Consider the following 21,235-nt stretch of genomic DNA (forward strand, 5'->3'; position numbering starts at 1 on the left):
GTAATGTAATGACTTTTCAACATTCCTCTTTGATCACCTGGAATTTCATGAGTTACTGGCTTAAGCATTCCTATAAGTTTGCAAGCAAGTTTTTGTTATTTTTTTATTTTGTTTTAGTGTGTTAATTTAACATTTTCCTGTTATTTTTGTTACACATCTTGTTTTCTATTATATTAATGTTACTTCTATTAAGAAGAAAAAATGAATTTCCACCATAATCAATACAAGTTTTTATTACCATACATCACAAGGAGTCTCTTGTAACTCTGTTATTTGACTCCTAATAAAACCATACACTTCACCACATTTGTACACCAGACGTGGAAAGAGAAAGCATACAAAAGGGAAAAGGTGGAAAGGGTCATTTTTTCATTACAAGTGCTGCACATCATGTGACTACTTATTACCTCTGCATAAGAATTATCATTTATGTTGAGGATTATGAATGGTCTTTGTATTTATTAATGTTCAAGTATTTTAATAAACGTGAACAGTAGTTCGAATTTATTGTGCAAGCTAGAGGCACTGAATTATTGGGCTCTAATTTGTTCCTTGTGCAAAGTGCATTTATGGCAGGACATGGCATAAATGACAAGGGTGAGACACTGACATCTCACTAAATGCTTTTTTTCTTTAGTATCACGTTTGTGAAAGAACAGGGAAAAAAAAAGTATTTTTACCCCAAGTCCATAATCAATGTGTTACGGATACATCTGAAAGCATGAGCACAACTGAAAAAATACTGTCTGCACCAGAAATTATGTTGTGGAGCATGCTGTTTCTGGCAATGCAGCATGCAACTGGTTTAACATGCATTCAGTAACGTACAGCAAAAAACCCAAAATATCTGTAATGCATGACAAATGAAAACAATAGCTTGCATTGTAAAGACTTTTAAAAGCATGCAAAATATATACAGTGCAATTAATGTTTCATGCAAACTTTGGTGAGGTTACAATTTTACATTCAGACATGCTAAACGACTGAGCCGTATGTCATTGTTCTCAGAAAGCCACAAGCCGCAGATCTAACACGGAATTATTTTTTCTTTGTAGTGAAGTTTTCGCCAAACCCAGCGGACACCGAGAAGAACACTTACATGTCACATTAGGCTATATGTGTAGATATATATTTAACAATACAACTTCCTTATACACAACCATACTCATACCAGACAGTTTGATTATCTTCAGAAACCAGCAGTGGGGCTTCAGCCTCACTGGTGTTCGCAGAGATGGCAGAACTGAATTCACTAGTTAGAACTGCCCGTAGGTCACTACAATCAGATCTCTGATTAGCAGAAGGCTGTTCCTGGCTTTTCGGTACTGATCTAAATGCTGACAGATTTGCCTGATCAGTTGTTCTGGATGTAGATCTTGGAGGCAATCCACTTATATTACTAACTAATTCGGTGTTAAGGGATAAAAATGGCTGAGCCACAGTAAATGACCCTGTGCTGTCATTACCAGATACACTGACTTTACCATTCAACACACTCGTGCTTAGCAAAGTTCTCTCACGAAAATCTGACCTTTCCATCCTTGAGGTCTTAGGCCCATCAGAGTTACCGCCTAGATGATGTGGTTTAACTGCCTTAGCTGCATCGCTTTGTGGAACACAATCTACTCTGTAAGCCAGACAGTGACAAAAATTAGAGGGTAACTGGTGTGCTGAGTACTCACTAGAGGCTGCTGGAACACTTCTGTCAGCGGTGGGTGGTGCTGGATCGACTGATACAGGTTGCCTACTGTCCTTAGACAAAAAATCGTGGATGCTTGTCCTCCGAGTAGTTCCTTCCGCCGTAGAAATCACGCTGCTTGCACGAGGTAAGGTAGCATAAGGATTGCAATCTCTTGATTGTCGCTGTGATACAGTTGCCTGTATCTTTTCTTTAACAGATTTGACCTTCCCTTGAGTGCCCGATGTAAATTTTATTGGAGAGCTAGTAAAGTAGGTATCTTCAGTTTTACGAAGGCTAGGCCTTACAAGTTGTTCTGGTTTAACAGATCGTCCATCTGAGAAATCAATTGTATTTTTCACACTTAAGGATCTCACAATACCACAACTGGCAGATGGCTGTTTTCTTAGCTTTTCCCTTCCTGTCAGCTCCACAGACTCAGATAAGCTTTTCATGACTTCATCTAAAAGATTCTCTTCACTTGCAGATTTCATCTGTCAAAAAAACCCGAAACATCAGTTTATAAATTGTCATTTTGACATTTCTTAAGCAAGCTTTGTGGACATAAATGAAAAAATTCTAAGAAGTTTTTTTAAGTTTCCAGACCTAAAAGCGGTATTAAACATTTACGGTACATACTGATGAGTTTTCTGTACAGCTTACAGGCAAGTACTTTGAAGACCAGGTGTCGGACAGATCACGACACTGTGCAACTAACCTGGAGTTAGTTCCTGTAATCCTGATTAACTCAACGAGTCAGATGATCAAAACTTCAAGTTCACCTTTTCACTCACTTGACCTCTGTCATCACTCATCAACACTTCCCAGGCCATTTCATACACACTATTCTTTTGACTTATACTGATCACCCAGAGGTAAAACCTTAAGTTCTCTAGATGCTCAAATAATAAAGACAAGAATCTCAGGAAGTAATACAAAGCACAGCACCTTTAGGTACCCTTGGTGTCTAAACTTGCATCAGACAGATCCCAATTTTTTCTTTTTTGAGAAAAGACTTCAGAGCTAGAAAAAGCAGTTTAGGTGAATACTACTCACAGCCTCAGTGGGGAAAGACTGCAGTCTTTTTTAAACTAGTGAAAGAGACAATTTGGAAGCAATTAAGCTAAAGGCATTATGGAAATGCTCTGGTGGAAGACTGTAAAGAGACCTCTTGAATACCTTTCCAACCTGAATGATTCTGTGCTGAAAGGGATTAATGAACAGCCGTGGACTAGACTTGATGACTCAGGTGGTTTCTTTCATTTCTGTTGCCAGAAGTGTTGTCTAATGCTTAGAAACCAAAAATCCTTGTCAGAGAGACCATAGATGAGAGGTCATGTTATGTAACAAAAAATCCAGAAACACACTCCAGACTCAAGTCACAGACTACCTCCATCCACTCAGCTGGGAATGGGTATGTTTCAAGTCCAATTGTGTCGTGAAAAATAGATGGGAGTCTGATCCTTATTCTAGAGAGGTCCTCGTCACAGGAACTGGCTTGCTTTACCTTAGAGCACTTTTGGGTTTTGGACAAATCTACTCAAGAAATTAGAATACTAGCAGAGACAAGGTGATTTGGGGCTTCTAACAAACCATCGTTGATTTACAGAAATATTCTATTTGTCTTACTCCTCTCAGATTTCAATGAACTCCAAGGTCATTTTTTTTGCCCAGCAGAGTTAAAAAGATGAAATTGAAGCAGACGAGAGTCTCTCCTAAGGGAATGAAGTAAAGCACCTTCTTTCCCGTTGATGTACGACAGATCTGACAACAGCTCTTACTGAAGACAAGTGCTGAACTGGAAGAAGAAGAGTAAATCTACTTTGCAACTATGGCCTATCATCTGAACTCTTGACGAGCGTAGCACACATCAGTACACTGGACAATTTTATGCCCTAGAGATTGACCATTTTACCAAATTCAGTGAGCTGGAAAGGGTCAAGCTGAGAAATTCCAAATCATTTTATGTGTAATACAACAAGTACAGTTTCTCAGGATTCAGTCCACACTATTGAATGCAGATGTCATCAGTATCTCCACCAAGTTTTAAAGCAAATCTACTCGTTAAAAGTGTTAGGTTAGTTCTGTGACCATATATGGGATAACACACAAAGTATTTTTTAAACTAACCTCGCTTGAGGTACTCTTGTTGCTTTCTTCTAAAAACTGTTGCAGGGTAACAACTTCACTTCCAGGAGAACCAGTTTTGATGTGTTTTCCATGAGTATCCAGCGTTTCTGGCGTTCTTTGCTGGAGCACAGGACTGGACCGTGTATGCCCTTTCAGATACTGAATGGGACTGCTGCTGCTGCTAGACCAAGCCTCATGTTCATGCAGCAGACTAAACTCCCCGCTGCTGTGACTCTGCGGCCTGCTTTGATTGTTAACTGCACCTGCTTTTGGGGTACAGGGTATTAAGTATTTCCGTAAGAAAAACAACATATGAAAGCTGTTAAACAGTATAACCTACCTGAATCTGTAACGTTACCAGATTCAGTTAACAGTAATTCTATTTAAAATACTAAAAAACCTATTTGTCTTTTTTTACTCAAATCAAATATATTATGAATTGCACTCCCCTGACTTACCTCTTACAGCTCTTTAAACGTGATGTGATGGCTTTTGAATTAAAAAAACACCTTTCACTTGTAATCTGGGCCCCCATCTACACAGCACCATATTCCAAGAGGCTAAAAATACGCCTTCTCTCTTGCTCAGCATCACCAAGAGGCCCACGCCCGAATATACTATTAATGAGTTTGACTTTAAACAAAATACAAAGGATGGAATGGAAAGAAAATATTTTCCTCCTAGTTCTTCAACAAGAACTCTTTAGGAATGCTACTTCTTCAACAGTTTCTGCCGTTACTTCTAGTTTATTACAATTGTGACCTGAAGAATATGGCATTAAATGCAAAATAAATTCCACAACACCATTTCTTGCTATTTTTCAATAATTGTGAATTGCTAAAAAATACAGATGAGGAAAGAATTATTTCCTACTCCATGTTACTCCTAAGGAATGAAGTTTGAGGAAAGATCCGTTGTTTACAGCAGCAATTTCTAACACCGTATAGAAACTGGGGCAAGGACTACCCCAAAGAATCTTTTACAGAAGGGAGTAATCAAGAGGCAGAAAATAAACTAATAAAAACCTTAAGCGAGCATACATCTCTAAATTCCCAAAGAGATACTGTTTAGTAAGTACAATCCATAAATATTAAAATTAAGTCTTGAGTTGGCAGCACTGTAGTCTAGCATGTGCAATGGTCTCCAGCTACAATGGCCCTTATAAACAAACATAGATCAATGTTCGTAATATATGAAATTTAGAGAATACTGTTAAATCCAGGAATGTTGTTAGTCTTTTAAAACCAAAATACAGAAGTTTAGAGGATGGTATTGCATATGCCATTTTTTCTGGTTTGTGTTGTATGCTATAGAGCTTTATAGCAGTAGTGCACACGTAGTAGGATGCAAGGAGATGAAAAAGGGAGCAACTCCTCTGCTTAAAAATATGCAATTCCTAAGGAATTGGGGGCAATTCTTATTCTGGAACATCATTACTTGGGTTAGGTTTGGTTCAAAATCATTTGAAACTAATATCACCCTTTTAATATTTATTAAAAATGTTAAGTTCTCTTAATACTGGTATCCTTTCCTAATCTGGGGAATGAAGGCTCCAACATGCTTAAAGAAAAACATGCTGTGGTGTGTTGTGGGAGTATTTGGGCTTTTTTTAACCTATAGAGATGATCTTACAGAGAAAGTAATGGAAATGAAGCGTGTATGCAAATTCCCCTACAGCATACCTTTGACTTCATGGAGTGAAGCATTGTTATTGCTATTGCTAGTGGATGTTCTGCCACTATCAAGGCTGGCTGGTCTGGAAGCTAAATGGAAAATTAGGAGACACTGTGATGAACAAAATTTTAGCAGATGACATGGTACCTTTACATTCTGCTCTCAGAATGCTCAGAGGCAGGAATCATGCACTATTTCACAGGCTGAGCATGCCCATTGTCAACAAAGTGGTTTCTTACAGATCAGAAAGCGAAGGGATTTCCAGGCAGTCCAAGAGGACACTTTAGAAAAGGGCACTACAGGAATAGTAAGGTACAAGGGAGAGGAAGAGAGAAATAGAGTGTACATTTAGAATTGAAACTGACTGGTTAGTGGCAAACCAGGATTTCGGATGAAAGGATGGGCATGCAGAAAGCTGCTTGTGATTAGGTCACTTACAACAGATTTGACAAGGAACCTTGCACATTGTTGAAATGCCACGAACAGGAGGAGCAAGAGCATCTGCACAGATAATGTCCTGCACTCCTATCCAATACAAGGGAAATGCACGGTTATTATCTTCAAAAGCCTTTGTTGCTCATACTAATTTAAGTTTTTATACTAGGCTTAAAACTTTACGTCTAAATAATCTATTACAGCTTTCACTTCATAGCTTGGCTTGAAGGAACACGCAATGATTTTGTAAAACACGGTACATGACAAATTTAGGTTTCACTGAACAATAAACATTGAAGACATCAGGCCAGATTTGGGTTTTTTAGGATTGAAATGACAACTACTTCTATTTCACTGTTACCTCCAAATAAAATTTTTCCAAGGGAAAACGTTTTGATCCTGTTCAGATGCACTTCATAGATACTTTCTATTAGAGATATAGAACATCTATCTGATGCAGTAGTTCAGAAAGAAAAGAATAATCTGAAGAAATGATACTATCCATTCAAGAGATATGCAAATCACAGAAAGCATGCTCACTTGTAATGATGCCATTCACTTTTTTTTTTGCAAACATCGCTAACATTCACATAATATATCCTTAATTCATTTAATTAAAGTTCACATCTTACCATGAACTCTTGATCCTGTACTAGAATCATCACTAATACCTTGTGGACTTACATCTTCAAAGGATGTAGTATCTATACACAGAGACATAAAAGACGATGTAAAATAAAACAAAATTGAAATATTACTGAAACACTTATCTGTAAAATAAACAAAACCAGTTTTCAAACCAATCCATTTTTACTTAGGTAACATTCTGTAGGAAAAATCCTGAAGCATTTTATAACTGCAGTTATTAAACCCATTTGGTATCTCAGCACTGCAACTCAATTATTAAGGTTGCTTTTTGCCGAAAAACTTAAAACATCAGTAAAAGCAATATTTATATGAAATTGCTGCTACACATAGTCACATCACTGTGCAAAAAGCTTCCACCTATACCTTTATTATTTAGCAACTGCTTGGATCTGAAGCCTGTAGAAGAGTTGACAGCTGCAAAGTTGATAGCTGTAGTAGAGAAGGCCATAGCTCCCAATTCCTTCCTCCTTTTACCCGTAGATATATCATCAGGACCCTCCAGATGCTCAGAACTACCTGTCCATTGTCCTCCTGCTAGGACCATGGACTGCACCAGGTCATTCATGGCTGGGATGCAAATGAAAGCAAATGATCAGCATGGTCAATGTATTTGCTTCTGTTCTTATTTTGTATTGCAAAATGCTGGACAGTTTTCTAAGCATTAAAGCGCATTGAATACTGGAAGATATAAACACAGAATCATCCATGTTATGACATGCAATCAGCTCAATGAATGAGAAGTGGCGTAAGTCAGAGATTTCTTTCAGCTCAGTATGGTTCTTAAAACTGGTTTTATTAGGTATAATCGCCATGCTTGCGCTACAATGGTACGCAATATGTGTGTCAGAAGCTTTGATAGACTGTTTGCAATGATAAAATGGAATGGATAAGGATAAGATGGGCAAAGGTGCTAATACAATATAATGTCAACAATGATATGGGATCCTTGTACAGTGCAGGTTACTGCAGGGATACTGTATTTTACATAACAACAAATAAAAGGATTGGAAAAAGATGACATCTGATGATATTCACCTTTACTTCGCAAAGCTAGAGAAAATTGTCCATCCCTCATTACAAAATAAAATAAATTAAAATAAATCAATACAGCATTTTGGCAACAACAAGTGATGAATACTTGAAGAGTGACAGACCACCATATAGCCTTGCACTATTTTCTACACTTTCCTTAAACAAAAAGTTACAGTGATCTCTTAACAAAAGGCTTATGAAATGTGTAATTTAGAACTGTTTAAGTTAACACAGTGCACTGTAAATTTATATACACAGAGATGTGTGTGTATATAGACAACTATGTATACAAATATATGCAATCACAATGCACTGAATATATATATGTATGTGCGTGTGCTTGTGCATGTGGGGGTACGTGTGTGCACATGTGCACATATATAAAGTATTCAGTGCCAAGGTTTAAAAAAAAAAAAATTAAGAAAAAAGAAAAAAAGAAAAAGCTCCAGCTCCTTGTATTGTAGCAGGACTTGCACATTGCAAAACAGGAGGAAAAATACAGCGCAGTCCAGGGAGAGGTTAGTGAAAAATTAGTAATGGAAGCCAGTGTAGCCATTTAAAAGAAGCTGAACTGTCATAAAGTCTTACACATGGAGCGACGGTAGAAGGCCTTCATTTTGTCTTTTTCCTTCGGTCTGTTCCTCAAAAAGGGCAGTCTTTTCAGTGCAACCACTTTTATGTCATAGCATGAGGAAAAACGGAAACAGGGAAATGAAAGAAAAAAAGGGAGAAGAACAGATGGAAGTTAAATGTTGAAACTAAGGACAGAAATGAATGTCTGAGTTTAAGCTATGTATGCTATGCTAAAAACTATTATTCTCATGCTTCCATGTGATAATGAGATATGAAAACTACACTGAAATATGAACATTACACTATGAAAACTTTAATATACTCAGAAATGCACCGAAAACAATGGTGAAGAGTGTAACAGTTAGAAATTTTTCTCAAGCTCTTGAAAAAATTAAATATAACTTCTTTGCAGATGATTATAGAAATTGATGATTATATAGTTTTATTGTGAAAAATAACATTTCTTGACCATAAAGAAAAATGTGAAGCAAAAAAGCTTAAAGTGAAAGCAACTATAAGTACAACAAAATATGTTCACATCATTATTTTTTGAGATTCGTAACTTTTTGTAATGTTTTACCCTGCATCTCTAGTAGCACACAATCTATTATCAGTCTTTGTTTCATCTTGTGCTCATTAATAGTTTTTGTCATCTACTGTCTTGTAGAAAAAATTACACAGACCTTATGTTCAAGGTACTGTTTGTGTGCAGTGATTTTAATATTTTAGTGAAATAATCCACTTCAGATTTCTGACAAGAAAAATAAAATCAAGATTTATTGGCTGGAATGGTATAAACCAATTTTTTTAGCTGAAAAACCACCAAAGATTAAAAAGAAACAGCAAAAGAAAATCCAATGTGAGCGTTGCTGTAACGTTTTTGGGAGGGCTAAGAGAAAATTGTGATACGTTATAACTAGGAACAGAGTTAAAATTACTAATAGCACTAGAAGATGGAGGAGGGGGAAATCACAAGTTAATCTTGTCCTTAGATTCAGCTATTCTGCATTAGTTATTGATTACTGGCAGACACCTGCATTTTGAAGCATCAGATAAACGTGTCAGCTGACTGCCAAGCACACAGGAGCCAAATGCAAACAACTGCCATGTAAGGATCCAGAGAGAAATGCATAATGAAATTACCAAAAAGGTGTCATTTATGCAGAGATCAAAGCAGTGGAGTCCAGTCTATCAGCCCCAAACCTGCTTATTTTAGCTCTCTGAAGTCACTTTTGAGACATGAGCATTGTCGTTTGCCTTGGTTTCCTGCTCAAGCAGCAGCTTGTTATCCAGCAGCTTCTATTTTATACAGCAGTGCATCTATACAAATGCATTTACAAGTGCACAGCAACTACCCTGAAAGAGAAACCTTCCTTCCTCTCCACGGCATCAGTTTGTGTTTGCTCTTAGAGCAAGAAGTTTACAAGGCTACATATACATGTTCCAGCTTCCAACAAGTGCACAACTGGCACAGCCACACATGTCCAAAACACAGAGGTTCTCACCCTTGCAGTATCTAACTCCGTCTTGATCACTGAGGGATAGAAAACACTCTCCTCTGTCAGCTCCTCGTGACATGGGGTGGGGAAGAGAAGAAAGGTACCTGTGCTACCTCTGTGAGGTAGGAGTATACCAAGTACAAGTTCACCTTGGAATTATTTGCTACATAGGTACACAGATGTTTTATTATGTACAGATACTTGGAGGTACTTCAAAATAACGAGTGCTTTGATTTGGTTTGTTTCAAATCAATAAAGCATTCCTCCTCTTGTGGATCCTGAGTAAACAAGCCAAAACCAACATAAACAGATGCTGACTGGCCCAAAAAAAGCAGCAAGGCTGCTAAACCTCTCATAAAGGAGACAGGCATGTTGTCTATCTAATTGCATGGAAAAGTATATTTTTAATAACTCCCTGCCAAAGGAATACAAGACACCGCATCAGACTGATTTTCTAACAGGTAAATAACTCAATAGTTTTGGTACTAATCCCAAAGAGTTAATTCTGTTTCTATCTTTTTGTCCCCATGGTGAAACATGATTCTTCTGTAACTTCTATAATCCTTTAAAGACAAGATAACTGATTCCTCTATAATACTTTATAGACAAGATAACTCTATAGACAAGGTAAGTGATGCCTCTTAATTAACAACGTCCACCCTAATCTTATTAACAAGTAACCAGAGGAAAGAATCCTTTGAGTCATCTTGTGATTCCTGTTCATTAACACAGATCACCTCCAAAAGGACTGATTTACAGCTCTCAGCAGCTGTACCAAACAGAAAACTCCTCTGCAACTACTGATGTCCTGGAAATTGTACATCAAAACCTGTCCTTTGGCAAAATGCAACCTCCTGAAGATGAGGATTTACACAAGTAATTTCTGCATAGAACAAAAAACACTGGAATGGCAGAGCTACAGCAGAAACAAACAGGACACCACAAAGTTTAGCTTAAGCAGCTTGAGCTCTTTACACCTTTATTCCAACTGACTTTAGAAACAGGATGGCAGAAGGACTATTTTGGTCTTGGTAGTCATCTACTCAAAGATGTCTAGATATAATTCACTAATTTTTCTTCCTCTTTTCAGTACTCTATGAATATGTTCTTGCTTTCTGAGTTGAGAATGGATGATGACTATTGCAGAATTCCATCACTGGTCAGGAAATCTCCCATTTTGTAATCCTCCTACTGTTTGCCAGAAATATCCTGGGAAATTCTGCATGGACAGTATTAAAATCCTTACATCATTCCGTTCATGCACACAAGAAAACATTAGGCAGACATCTTCTAAATGTTTTGGTAATGGAAAAAGGAGCCCAATGTACTTTTTACTCCACCGTGATACGATGTGTCTGCTACTGGTACAACTGTACTGGTACAATTTAAAGATGACAAGCTTACCAATAGCCTTAATTCCTTGGGATGCTGTTCATAAGCTGAAATGGCTGAAGTGGAAGATAGCAAAACCAATGTTTTTCTCCACCAAAAAAAAGAAATTCCACTTGCTTGACGTGGGTTTTCTATGCAAAAACCTCAGAACAGTATCCCACCTCCTCTGAGAAAAAAGGTCCTGCACGAAGCAGATGTGGGGTACTCACCTGATTCAAACACTTTACACAGATATAAAAAGCAAAGGTGAAACTCTGCTGTCTGAGGAGCAGGCAGTGTGAGGGATTTCACTTGTGTTGTGCACAGTTAAGAGACATGCAGGCACCCCCTCCTTTCCAGAGGGCCTCTGGAATCAGACAAGGGCTTCAAGCACTCTGGGAGACCTCAGGTGTTGTTTTCTCTGGTAACCTGATTTTTGTGCCAAGATCACCTATCTTTATAAGAGAATAGGTCTCTTGAAAACATCTGCACGAGAAAGTATCCTGAGTTAGGGAAACAGTCTCCATCACCACCTTCCAAAGAAGAAAATCTACAGATTTCACATACCAAATCTCTATCAGTAGTGGTAGCAGGAGGATAATTATCTTGGGAATTGCTATCTCCTCTCACTTTCTCTGACAGGTGATATGGGGTAGGAAACCTATACATCTCCAAGACCACTGCACGTCAGAGACTCTGTCCTCTAGCTTTTGAGAACCGCTGATTTGTGACAGTGATGGCCAGTTGGGGGATGTAAGCTGCTTCCTCTTGCCTTCTGCAGGACACTTCACCTCTGCAGTGCCCTCCAGAACCATCTCCACTCGCAGACACTCAGGTTGAAACACAAGCTGTCTCCTCCCATACCCACAAGTTCCTTCCGCCAGCGTGGAAAGCTACAACACCTGAGCATTTGCACAGACAGGCAGCAACTCACAGGTTTTCTGTCTTGTAGCTTCTTTCAGTGGAAGCTGCTACTGCCAAGCCACTTCTTACAGAAAAAAAAAAAAGGAGCCACTGTATCTTGACATTTAGAACTTTAAGTCATGCTAAAAGCAGAAGAAATAGATTGCAAAATGCACACCATTACTAGTATTTCTAACACTGAGACATTTTCTTAACTTTGTGAGATGCAAACTGTCTCAGAAAGATTGTCAGCATTGAATTGCCACATAATTCATCCCAATTCTATCCAAAACTGTGGTTGCCATGGTGACATGTGTAATGGAGGAAGGTTAGGATCCAGAATTAGATCAGCTCTTCCAGTTTGTGGATAAATACACTGGAATTAAGAGGAACATGAACAAGGTCCACAGAGTAGAAAATTAACGAGGTCTGAACAACTTCAAATCTCTTTTGAGGATAAGCCACCGTAACTTCCCATGGCCCCACCAGGAGGGTAACTGCACACTACAAGGTCCCAAGTATCATGCAAAGAAAACTGTCACATAAAAGAGCCCTTCCACAACATGAAATCACTGACACAGATGCAGATGGTCTAAACCAAAACATGCACGCTCTTGATTCAAACTAACACACTTACAAACACATCTGCTGCAGCTTCAGTCTATCCCAAACACCATAAGACTTCCAGTTTTTGTGTGTAAAAGCAACAGTTACATTTTCAAAAAATCAAAAGTTCCTGTTTTGAACCTTAACAGACCCTTACCACTGAAAAACACTAAGCTTCCCAAATTTGTCAAGTGGCAAGTGATAAAATGTACCCTTGAACTACTTTTTAAATTATTAAAAAAATACTCACAAATCTAATCTTAAGTTTCCCTGAAACAGTGTTTTTAGACGTTTTAAACTTGGACTAAACTTCTGCAATAAGCACAGAAGAAAAAAAAAAATCACAGTGGCTTTAATCATTTCTAACACAGCAAATTCATAGCTGGCACAAAACTCCAGAATATCACTCTGCTGTCTTTTGAATCACATTAAATTTTAAAAAAAGTATAAAAAGTATTGCAAAGATTTCAAGTGAATTTTATTACACTCGTATTCTGATGCTTTTACATGCACAGCCAAAATGTTTTTGGTGCATAATTGTTGAATAGAATCATGACAACCTGATAACTTGGCTGTAATAATATCTCTCAAGTTGTGAGAAATTGGGACAGTTTATGATTCATGCCAATAGCAGATAACAAAAGATAGAGATAAGAAATGCACATGCTGCACAGAATGTGGCCTTCTCTACTGTGGGCATCCTCAGATGACTGCTGTCAGGCTCTTTCAAGGTTAGCAAATTGTCTGGAATATTTATCTATCCACACCTCTGTAACCCTCCTCAGTCTCCCTCTTAGCCACTTAACTCTATGGGAACAGTAACTACTCACATCTTCTTAACAAGTTATGTCCCTACATTAACTCTTCTTAGTGCACACTCAAATACTGTCACCATTCTTTACTGTTGGTTTTGTGAGATGCTGGAGAAACACCTTCAGATAGATCTTTTTAGCAACTGAAGGATGTTAGCACAGCTTGGAAAGCACTTCCAAGAGAGGGGGAATGATTCATGCTGGGACAAGAGGGAGAAACAAAAAAGGGTACCAGTGGTGGTATCTGACATTCTATCCAAAATTCTGCTTGCCTGACCCAGTAACAGTGCCTGCTTCATCTTACCCAAGCACTGTGAAAGTGTTTTAACATTTACATTTAGAGCTATAGAGAAATGCTAAAAACTAGTCCCTGCTCAAACACTCCAGGAGTCTGCAGTAAGTCTGTATAAATCTGTCATTAATAAATGAATCCAGGCTTCATTCCTAAAGACTTAAGTTACCTTTAAAAATCCTCCAACCACATAGCTTTTCCAGTACCTCCTGATCTTTAACCAAATCAAAAAGACATGTAGCCAAGGATTATTAAAAGAAAAAAATGTTTTACAGTACTCACTACTACTCTTTTTGGTCCCCAAGGTTTGGCCATCTTCCAGAGAGTTTGAGCCCACAGAGGAACTATCTTGACTGTCCTGGTGGGGCAGCTGAAGAAATCCTTCACTGGATTCTGAACGAGTGGGCGTAAGGGTCACAGACTTCAGGCGTTCTCGATTAACATCCTTCTTAGATTTGATCAGCTTCCTCATTTTCAGAGTAATCCAGTTACCCCTTCTGTTATCAATAATACAGTACATTTATTGCAGTTATAATACGTTACTTATGCCTTCAGACTTCCTAATTCGTATGCAAGAACATAGACGTGATTCTGCTCCCCTGAAGTTTAACAAAATCCTGATTTTCAGGTGGAACAGAAGAGGTATGTCATATTTCAGATTTATGTTTATTTTTATATCATGTTCATCAGTACCTTCTTGGTGGAGATGGTTCATAAAATTTGTACTGATCCATTATCTTCTCCTCCAATTTCTCCTTCTGTCGCCTTAATTCATTTAGCTTGTCACTGTAAACAGAAATTAATGATAATGTCTGCTTCAAAAATGTATATATAATGTATGAGCAGCATGTTCCTTTGGGTATCTGTTATCTGAAGGCTGCCATTTTCACAACAGATTCTTATATAGAGCACTTGTTTCTTACTGAAAAAATCAAGAGATACAGCAAACAAGCAGTCTTACATTTAATGTTGTAAAATTGAAAAATTTTCCATTTTCCTTTATTACATGACAGAATTCTCCCCCTTTTTTAGTAGTAACGTACATATAGGCTCTAACAGAATCAGTTAGACATGCCCAGTTTGTCTTCTCTCAAATTTACTAAACAAGTTTTTAAACAAACCTAGGAACTTTGCTTGTTGTGAAATGAAGAATAAATAACTTTTTATTTCTCATTTGCACCATCAGTAACGAACACAGTTCCATTGATGCTTTGGAACTAAAAATATAATGTTCGTAGTTTGAGTTATCTGCTTTTCATATATAATTTAAATTTTTAAAATAAAAAGAGAAGTATTTCAGAAGTAGCACGTGTTAACTGCTATATAAAACAAAAGCTTTTTAAAAAAAACCCTCAGGTATTAGTGTAACTGTCCTAATCACAGTAATTTAATTGTTTTAAAAACTCACATGTACTGCCTTTGCTCTACATGGAAGAGATCCTTGCTTTCCATATTCTGCTCAAGTAATGTTCTATTCTGTAGCATTAATGTCTGAATTTGATCTAGTAGATGTCTGTTTTCCTCCTCCAGATTTCCTTTAAGCTGGCTAAGCAGCTGTTAAAATATATGAAATGGTACATGTGAGAATATTTTACACAGAGATAATAAGATTATGAAAAAAAAATTAGGTCTACAAAGGATTCTGATAACCAAATCAAACAGTAAGTTTAACTAAATCATGACTCAGCTGATAAAAACCTCTTTGATGCTTTAAATAACTTAAAACAGTTTACCTAACACAAGCCCCGATTTTTGTACTGCCTGTACAATGGGCAAATTAGTCTTCAGACCCATTTCATTATCTATAAACCAAATTACTACATCTCAAGCACTATGTATGATTTTATGAATCCACAAATACACATATACGACAATGATACCAGTCATGAAAAACAGCATAATTCCACATACCTCACACTGATTATTTAGTTTGGTTGATGTAATATCCAGTTGTTGGTACTGTTCTTTAAGTTTAGAAAACTCAGCTTCTAATCGTGTTTGTTCTAGTTTGGAATTGTTCAATAATGTTTTCAAATTCTTATGATCAGTTTGGAGAACTTCATTCTCTCTCAAGAGCTGACTGTATGTATGAGTAAGCCTGGAATTAAAAGACAGCATAAAAGAACACATGCAGATAGAAGGAAGCGTATTCATTACCAATATTCCCTCAGAAACATGACATTTCCAAGGCCCTATACCACTCCACAGAATTCATATCAACACTTCTTACTATCACATGCTGCAGGGAAGCCATCTCAGTCTAATTTTTGTAGACATGCAGTCTGCCTTTAAGACTAACACTCTGTGTTTCCCATATATTTTTCTAAAAAAAGTAAGCTTGCTAAATGCAGACATCACAACTAGTTTTAAGATGCCACTTTTCAAAACATAAGAGTCTTACAAAACAGCTGGAAGTTCTTGCCAACACAACATAGCAAGTAAATGGGAACGGCCCAAACTTCAGCCATTGTGTAGGTTCCATATACTGATTCCTGAGCTTCCTCTGTCCTTCCTCCTACAACGACTGTTTTGAAGACTAATGGAGTGGAGCTGCTATGAAGTGAGGATGGTAAATGTCCTGAATTGCTTTGTCAGGTATTAAGAAATGTGAGAGGATACAACAATTGTTCATCAGACTATACTGGCAAGTGCTCAGAGCTTTACTGTTACACAGACTTTCACTTTACCTTTCATTTTCATCACAAAGTTTTTTATACTCTGCTGCTACAGTTTCGTGTTTTTCATTTTGTTGAAGCATTTTCTCCTGTTCTACCTTGAGTACTTTCTCCAATTCTTCCAGCTGCACTTTCTGTTTCAGCAACTGATTGTACCTGCAAACAAAAAATAATATTTAAGTTTATTTTTTTGGAATGACAATATGGAATTTTTGGGAAAAGGTGTTCTTTCAAAGTCTTAAGAACTTAATGTTATATTTAAGTATACTGATTTTATTCCCAGTAGTTCATAGCTTTTTTTGCTTTTTGCCCAGGAATTGCAGACTCCAGTTTTACCCATGTGTATTAGTATTTACCTATCTTCTAAGTCCTTATGCTCCACCTCCAGGTTTTTGTGTGCAGATTTAAGACTTCCATGCTTAGCAATCAGAGATTCATACTCAGAAGCTTGGCGTTCGTGCAGATGTTCCAGCTTCTCATGATCTTTGAGAAGCGAATCATACAATGATTTCAGGTCCTCGCGTTCCTTGAGCACACATTCATTCTCACTTTCCAAAGCAGACTGCTGGATCAACAGTTGTGCATTCTGATTCATAAGAGATGTGCTTTGAGAATTAAGGGTGGAATTTTCAACCTGCAGGCATAAATATTTGACAAGAGTTGCAAATTAATTTCATAGTCTGGATTATTTTGTCTCTCTCCTCCTGTTGAAAGATTTCTTGAGTTTAACCCTTAGCATCTTGGCAACCTTCCAGTTGTTCCATTACCTGACAACCTTTAATGGGAATACTTCTTTTCTTATACCCCAATAGAGAATTTCAATTCAATATATTTAAAGAAAATTTTTATAGCAGTATTACAAGAAAGCACTTAAGGATATGCTTAAATTGACATGGGATGGGGTGGAGGGTATAAAATTATTGTTTACCTTCAAGTATCTGTTAAAGTGTTATTTAGATGAGAGGCACATTTTCTTCTCAGCATTGACAGCTCTAGCATCAAAATATCTCAGAGAAACAGATCATCAGTGAACCTTGTATCACATAAGCCAGATCTGTCACATGACTATAACTTTCATACTAATATTTTTTAAAATCTTTATTGTACAGAATCTCTATTGTCACCATAAAATCCTTATTGTGCCCACACATCATTTAAAATGAGACTCTGAACAGTAGTATCCATCCAAGAGAGAGAAAGGGAAATAAACCAGCAGCATTACTGAGGAACTGCCATTCACAGTTTGTTCCTTTCCAACAACAGTAACGTCAGTTGATCACTTTATGTGTGTGTCGTGAGATCTGGTGGAAAGTGCTCTTCTCGTAGAAGAGTACAATTTCTCCAACAGTTATGTCAGAACATTATTAATGTCTATTAATACATTGAAACCTTCAACATTAGACTGATTTAAAGAAATCCAACAACTTGACTTTGTGTGCCTCTGGAAAGATTAACCTAACCTAAACCCTTGCATATCTTAAAGAACTGACAATACCCAAGGTGCTTGTCATATGACCTGCATGAAACTAGCTTCCTTCTCTTTCCTATTCAAGAGATGAAAACCACAAACTACTGAGGCTTCTAATACCCTCAGGATATCTATAAAGAAAGAAAAAAAAAAAAAAGATCACTCCAGTGCACGCTGTTACTAAGGAACAAATCCCTTTCTGTTGGAACTGCAGCATTCTTTGTTACAGATGAGAAAGCTGAACCTTTCACTGCAAATGAAGTAATGTCTGATGGCAAGGGTATACTGTGAAACTTCCCAGACTGAATTCTGAGTGATTCAGTTCAGAATTCCGTTATCCTTTAAGACATCCATTCTTTTTTATGTTCCTTATGGCTATCAGAAGGAACAGTAGAATTACAGTTGCCTAAGAACAGTTTTGATGGAGTCCATATAGACCAGCTTAATTTGTGCTTCAGATTGAGCTAACCATTAATCACTCTTATTTCCTTGAACATATTTTCACCTTTCATTATGATTCAGAGTTGATGCAGAGTTGTCTTGCAACTCGCCTGAAGCTATGAGCAAAACAGCTGAATTCTCAAGGAAGGAAAACAACTCCCTTTCTCAGCCTGCTGGGTATAACATCATTCAGTCATCCCTGGCAACAAAAATTACATGGCTTGGTGAGGTTCACCACAAAAAAAACACTGAAGGCATAAAATGCTTCCTCCTCCCAATTCACTGTCTCAATACTTCCACAAATATTGGCAGCTAATTCATTCTCCAGGTTTACCAGTTAGGAAAGGCCTGTGCTGTTGAGCAATTCACGAGGCAAAAAAGGAACTACATATATGTTCCTGTTTTTCTAACAAATGGTATTACAAAATACTCAAGAGTTCTAAATGGCAGAGCTATATCCTCAATCTGTTTGAAATGGTGTATTTCCATGCCCACAGCCACTAATTTTAACGACTAGACGAGGACCTCGTGTGTGCACAAATGTCCCGTTTTGTTCACAGGCTTGCCAGCCACAAAGGGGAGTACTGTGCACTAATTAGATTTCAGTGTGGGAGATAGCAAGTGCATCTGTGGTACAACTATGTCCTGCTTTCCAGAAAGAGACAGGATGATAACTGGAGCCATTCACAAAATGCATTATTTGTTTACTTGTTTAAAGACTCATGCACTCTCTGACTTCCATCTACCCTCTATCATTTCTGACATTGGTTACTCTTTCTGCCAAATTATGGACCTGGTATTTCCTCTTTAAGTAGTTTTGATTCTTAGAGCTCCAAAAAGCATTAGATGCATTAACAGGAATATTTCATTTAGCAGAGAAAATAAATAAATATGTATTTAATAAGCACGCTTAAGTATGAAGAACGACATCTGAATTTTGGCCGTAAGACTCTGTGGGCAACCATTCTTGTAATTGCCATGGTCACACATTACCTTTTTTTGCCTCTGAATTATTTGAATTAATTCTTCACATATTTATGTAGGTTTCAAAGGGTTTTTTTTCAGATCTCCTATACTTACTAACATCTTGATTTTCCTCTTAGGTATGTCTTTTACTTTTTTTTTTTTTAACTCTCTTTATAAAAATAGACAAAATACTAAATTTATTAGAGTCTCTTTGGACGCACATGACCTAATTTAGAAGTAAAAGACATTAAAAAAACCATTATCTTAGAAGACTGGATAAGAGAATCTACTCTACTCCTAAGTCAAGGGTTTAAACGGGACAAACATAAAGGATTAAAACCAACTTCTAGAAATGTTATTATTCATCAGCAATGAAATATTATTTGACTGCTCTTAGGGCAGATGTTTTACACACTACTTTCTTTTCCATGTCTGTACCAGAAGTGAAATGTGATTTACAAGACATTATTGCCATTAAAGCTTTCACTGGAAAAAACTCTGTATTATTTTTGAAAACAAAATAGGAAAATATTACCTGCAGCTTGGCATTCTGAGTTTGTAGAGTTGTATTTTGTTCCTGTAGAGAAACAGTCTGTCTCTGAAGTGCAAGAATCTGAGCCTGCAGATTGCTATTCTGTGTCTCAAGTTGCTTTAATTGTGTCTTTAGTGCTTGCTTCTCTGCCTGCAGTGTAGCATTCTTTGAACGTTAAAAAAGAAAAGACAATTTGATTTCACAGCTGTTTACCAAACTTCAAGAGAAAAACCTTGTTTCTCCAAAACCAACAAAGCAGCATGACTTTGCAGAGATTCACAGGATGGAACAAAAGTACAGATCACCTTATACAACCAAGTAACATGCAGTAATATTATCACTACAGGCAGAGATTGAAAAAATGGGTAACTCATATTGTACTTATGGAAAAAGAGTAGAGAAATCTCCATGACTCATGTAAATAAAGATTATATGAAGGATTTACAGATATCTGTGGATTCAAAAGGGCTAATACAGGTTTCCACATTTCCCTTTAAATGCTGGTTGTACGCTTTACAGCATCCCTCAGAGCAGAAACCAGTTGCTTCATAAACTATCTTTAATTCAGATTCTGCTTGGTACGTAAACTAGGTGATAAATAGCTTACTTACTTAACAATACTCTCATTTGTGTTACTGTACCAGTTCACACCAAATAATTAAAACCAGAATAATATTTAAAACACATCTTACATTCCTTTCCACTTCAATTAATCTATCTTTAACTTTCAATAATTCTCTAGTAGTTTCCTGATTTTCTTTCTCCCACTTATTGACAGGTTGGTTGTCTTCTCCACTTCTTGGAGGAGAATTCTGAACCATCCGTTCCTCTTCTTGTCTTTGCTTGAGAGCTTCATAGTTCTTTTTCACCTGAAATTATTTATGACAACTTACATGAGGTTCAGGATTTTTCATTTTCTAGGTCCTAATTTATTACATGACCGTACCACTTTTCAAAGAGCAGAAATTGCCACGTTACTGCATTTGTAAATGTGCTTTTTGTATATGTTTGGGGAGGTGATGGACAAATTTTTTGTGGATATGAATAGCTTAACCCTAACAAACACTTGTCTAAGAAGAAGAGACCTCTATTTTCTATTCTATTTCAGTGCTTTCAAATGTATCCCCCAACTACTATAACCCTATAACCAAGTCCTACAACCTAGAAGACTTTTTTTTTTTTTTAACCAGTCCACTCAGGCTGTTCAAGGTAGATCATAAGATGTAACTGACAGTGACTACTTTTGGCATCCCAAACTCAAATCAACTTCATTATTTATGCACCTGACATAATCAATGATCAGTGAATAAACCCAACAACTTTTCATGTCATTTCAACACCCGACTTGTGTTACTGCTGTCTTAAAAGAAGCAGTCACCCTTCATTCTGCTTTACATTACACAAACAACACCCATCTCTTGCTGTCTTACACAAAAGGTCAAGTGTAGAAATAACAATAGCTGGTATAGGAGTAATTTAATCTTATAGAACAAATGTTGT

The 21,235-nt window shown here is 37.1% G+C and overlaps 1 protein-coding gene across 15 annotated transcripts in view; it reads right to left on the minus strand.

The window, feature by feature from the left end:
- Positions 1-21,235, minus strand: part of CCDC88A (coiled-coil domain containing 88A) — a 79,669-nt gene that overhangs the window by 6,991 nt on the left and 51,443 nt on the right. For 2 of the 15 annotated variants that reach the window (XM_074906215.1, XM_074906025.1), the window contains exons 18-33: positions 20,428-20,604; positions 19,739-19,900; positions 16,685-16,962; positions 16,341-16,484; positions 15,565-15,751; positions 15,062-15,207; positions 14,347-14,439; positions 13,936-14,150; positions 8,186-8,269; positions 6,929-7,132; positions 6,550-6,621; positions 5,921-6,007; positions 5,722-5,778; positions 5,491-5,571; positions 3,809-4,074; positions 1,683-2,172 (exon numbers count right to left, since the gene is read on the minus strand). In XM_074906215.1, the coding sequence (XP_074762316.1) occupies positions 1,683-2,172; positions 3,809-4,074; positions 5,491-5,571; positions 5,722-5,778; positions 5,921-6,007; positions 6,550-6,621; positions 6,929-7,132; positions 8,186-8,269; positions 13,936-14,150; positions 14,347-14,439; positions 15,062-15,207; positions 15,565-15,751; positions 16,341-16,484; positions 16,685-16,962; positions 19,739-19,900; positions 20,428-20,604 (2,743 nt within the window). Of the gene's footprint in view, positions 1-283; positions 2,173-3,808; positions 4,075-5,490; positions 5,572-5,721; positions 5,779-5,801; positions 6,008-6,549; positions 6,622-6,928; positions 7,133-8,185; positions 8,270-13,935; positions 14,151-14,346; positions 14,440-15,061; positions 15,208-15,564; positions 15,752-16,340; positions 16,485-16,684; positions 16,963-19,738; positions 19,901-20,427; positions 20,605-21,235 lie in introns of those variants that run through there. The other 13 variants (XM_074906680.1, XM_074906586.1, XM_074906121.1 and 10 more) reach the window with 12 other exon arrangements.

This window comes from Athene noctua, chromosome 1 (genome assembly GCF_965140245.1).
Source record: "Athene noctua chromosome 1, bAthNoc1.hap1.1, whole genome shotgun sequence".
NCBI lineage: Eukaryota > Metazoa > Chordata > Aves > Strigiformes > Strigidae > Athene > Athene noctua.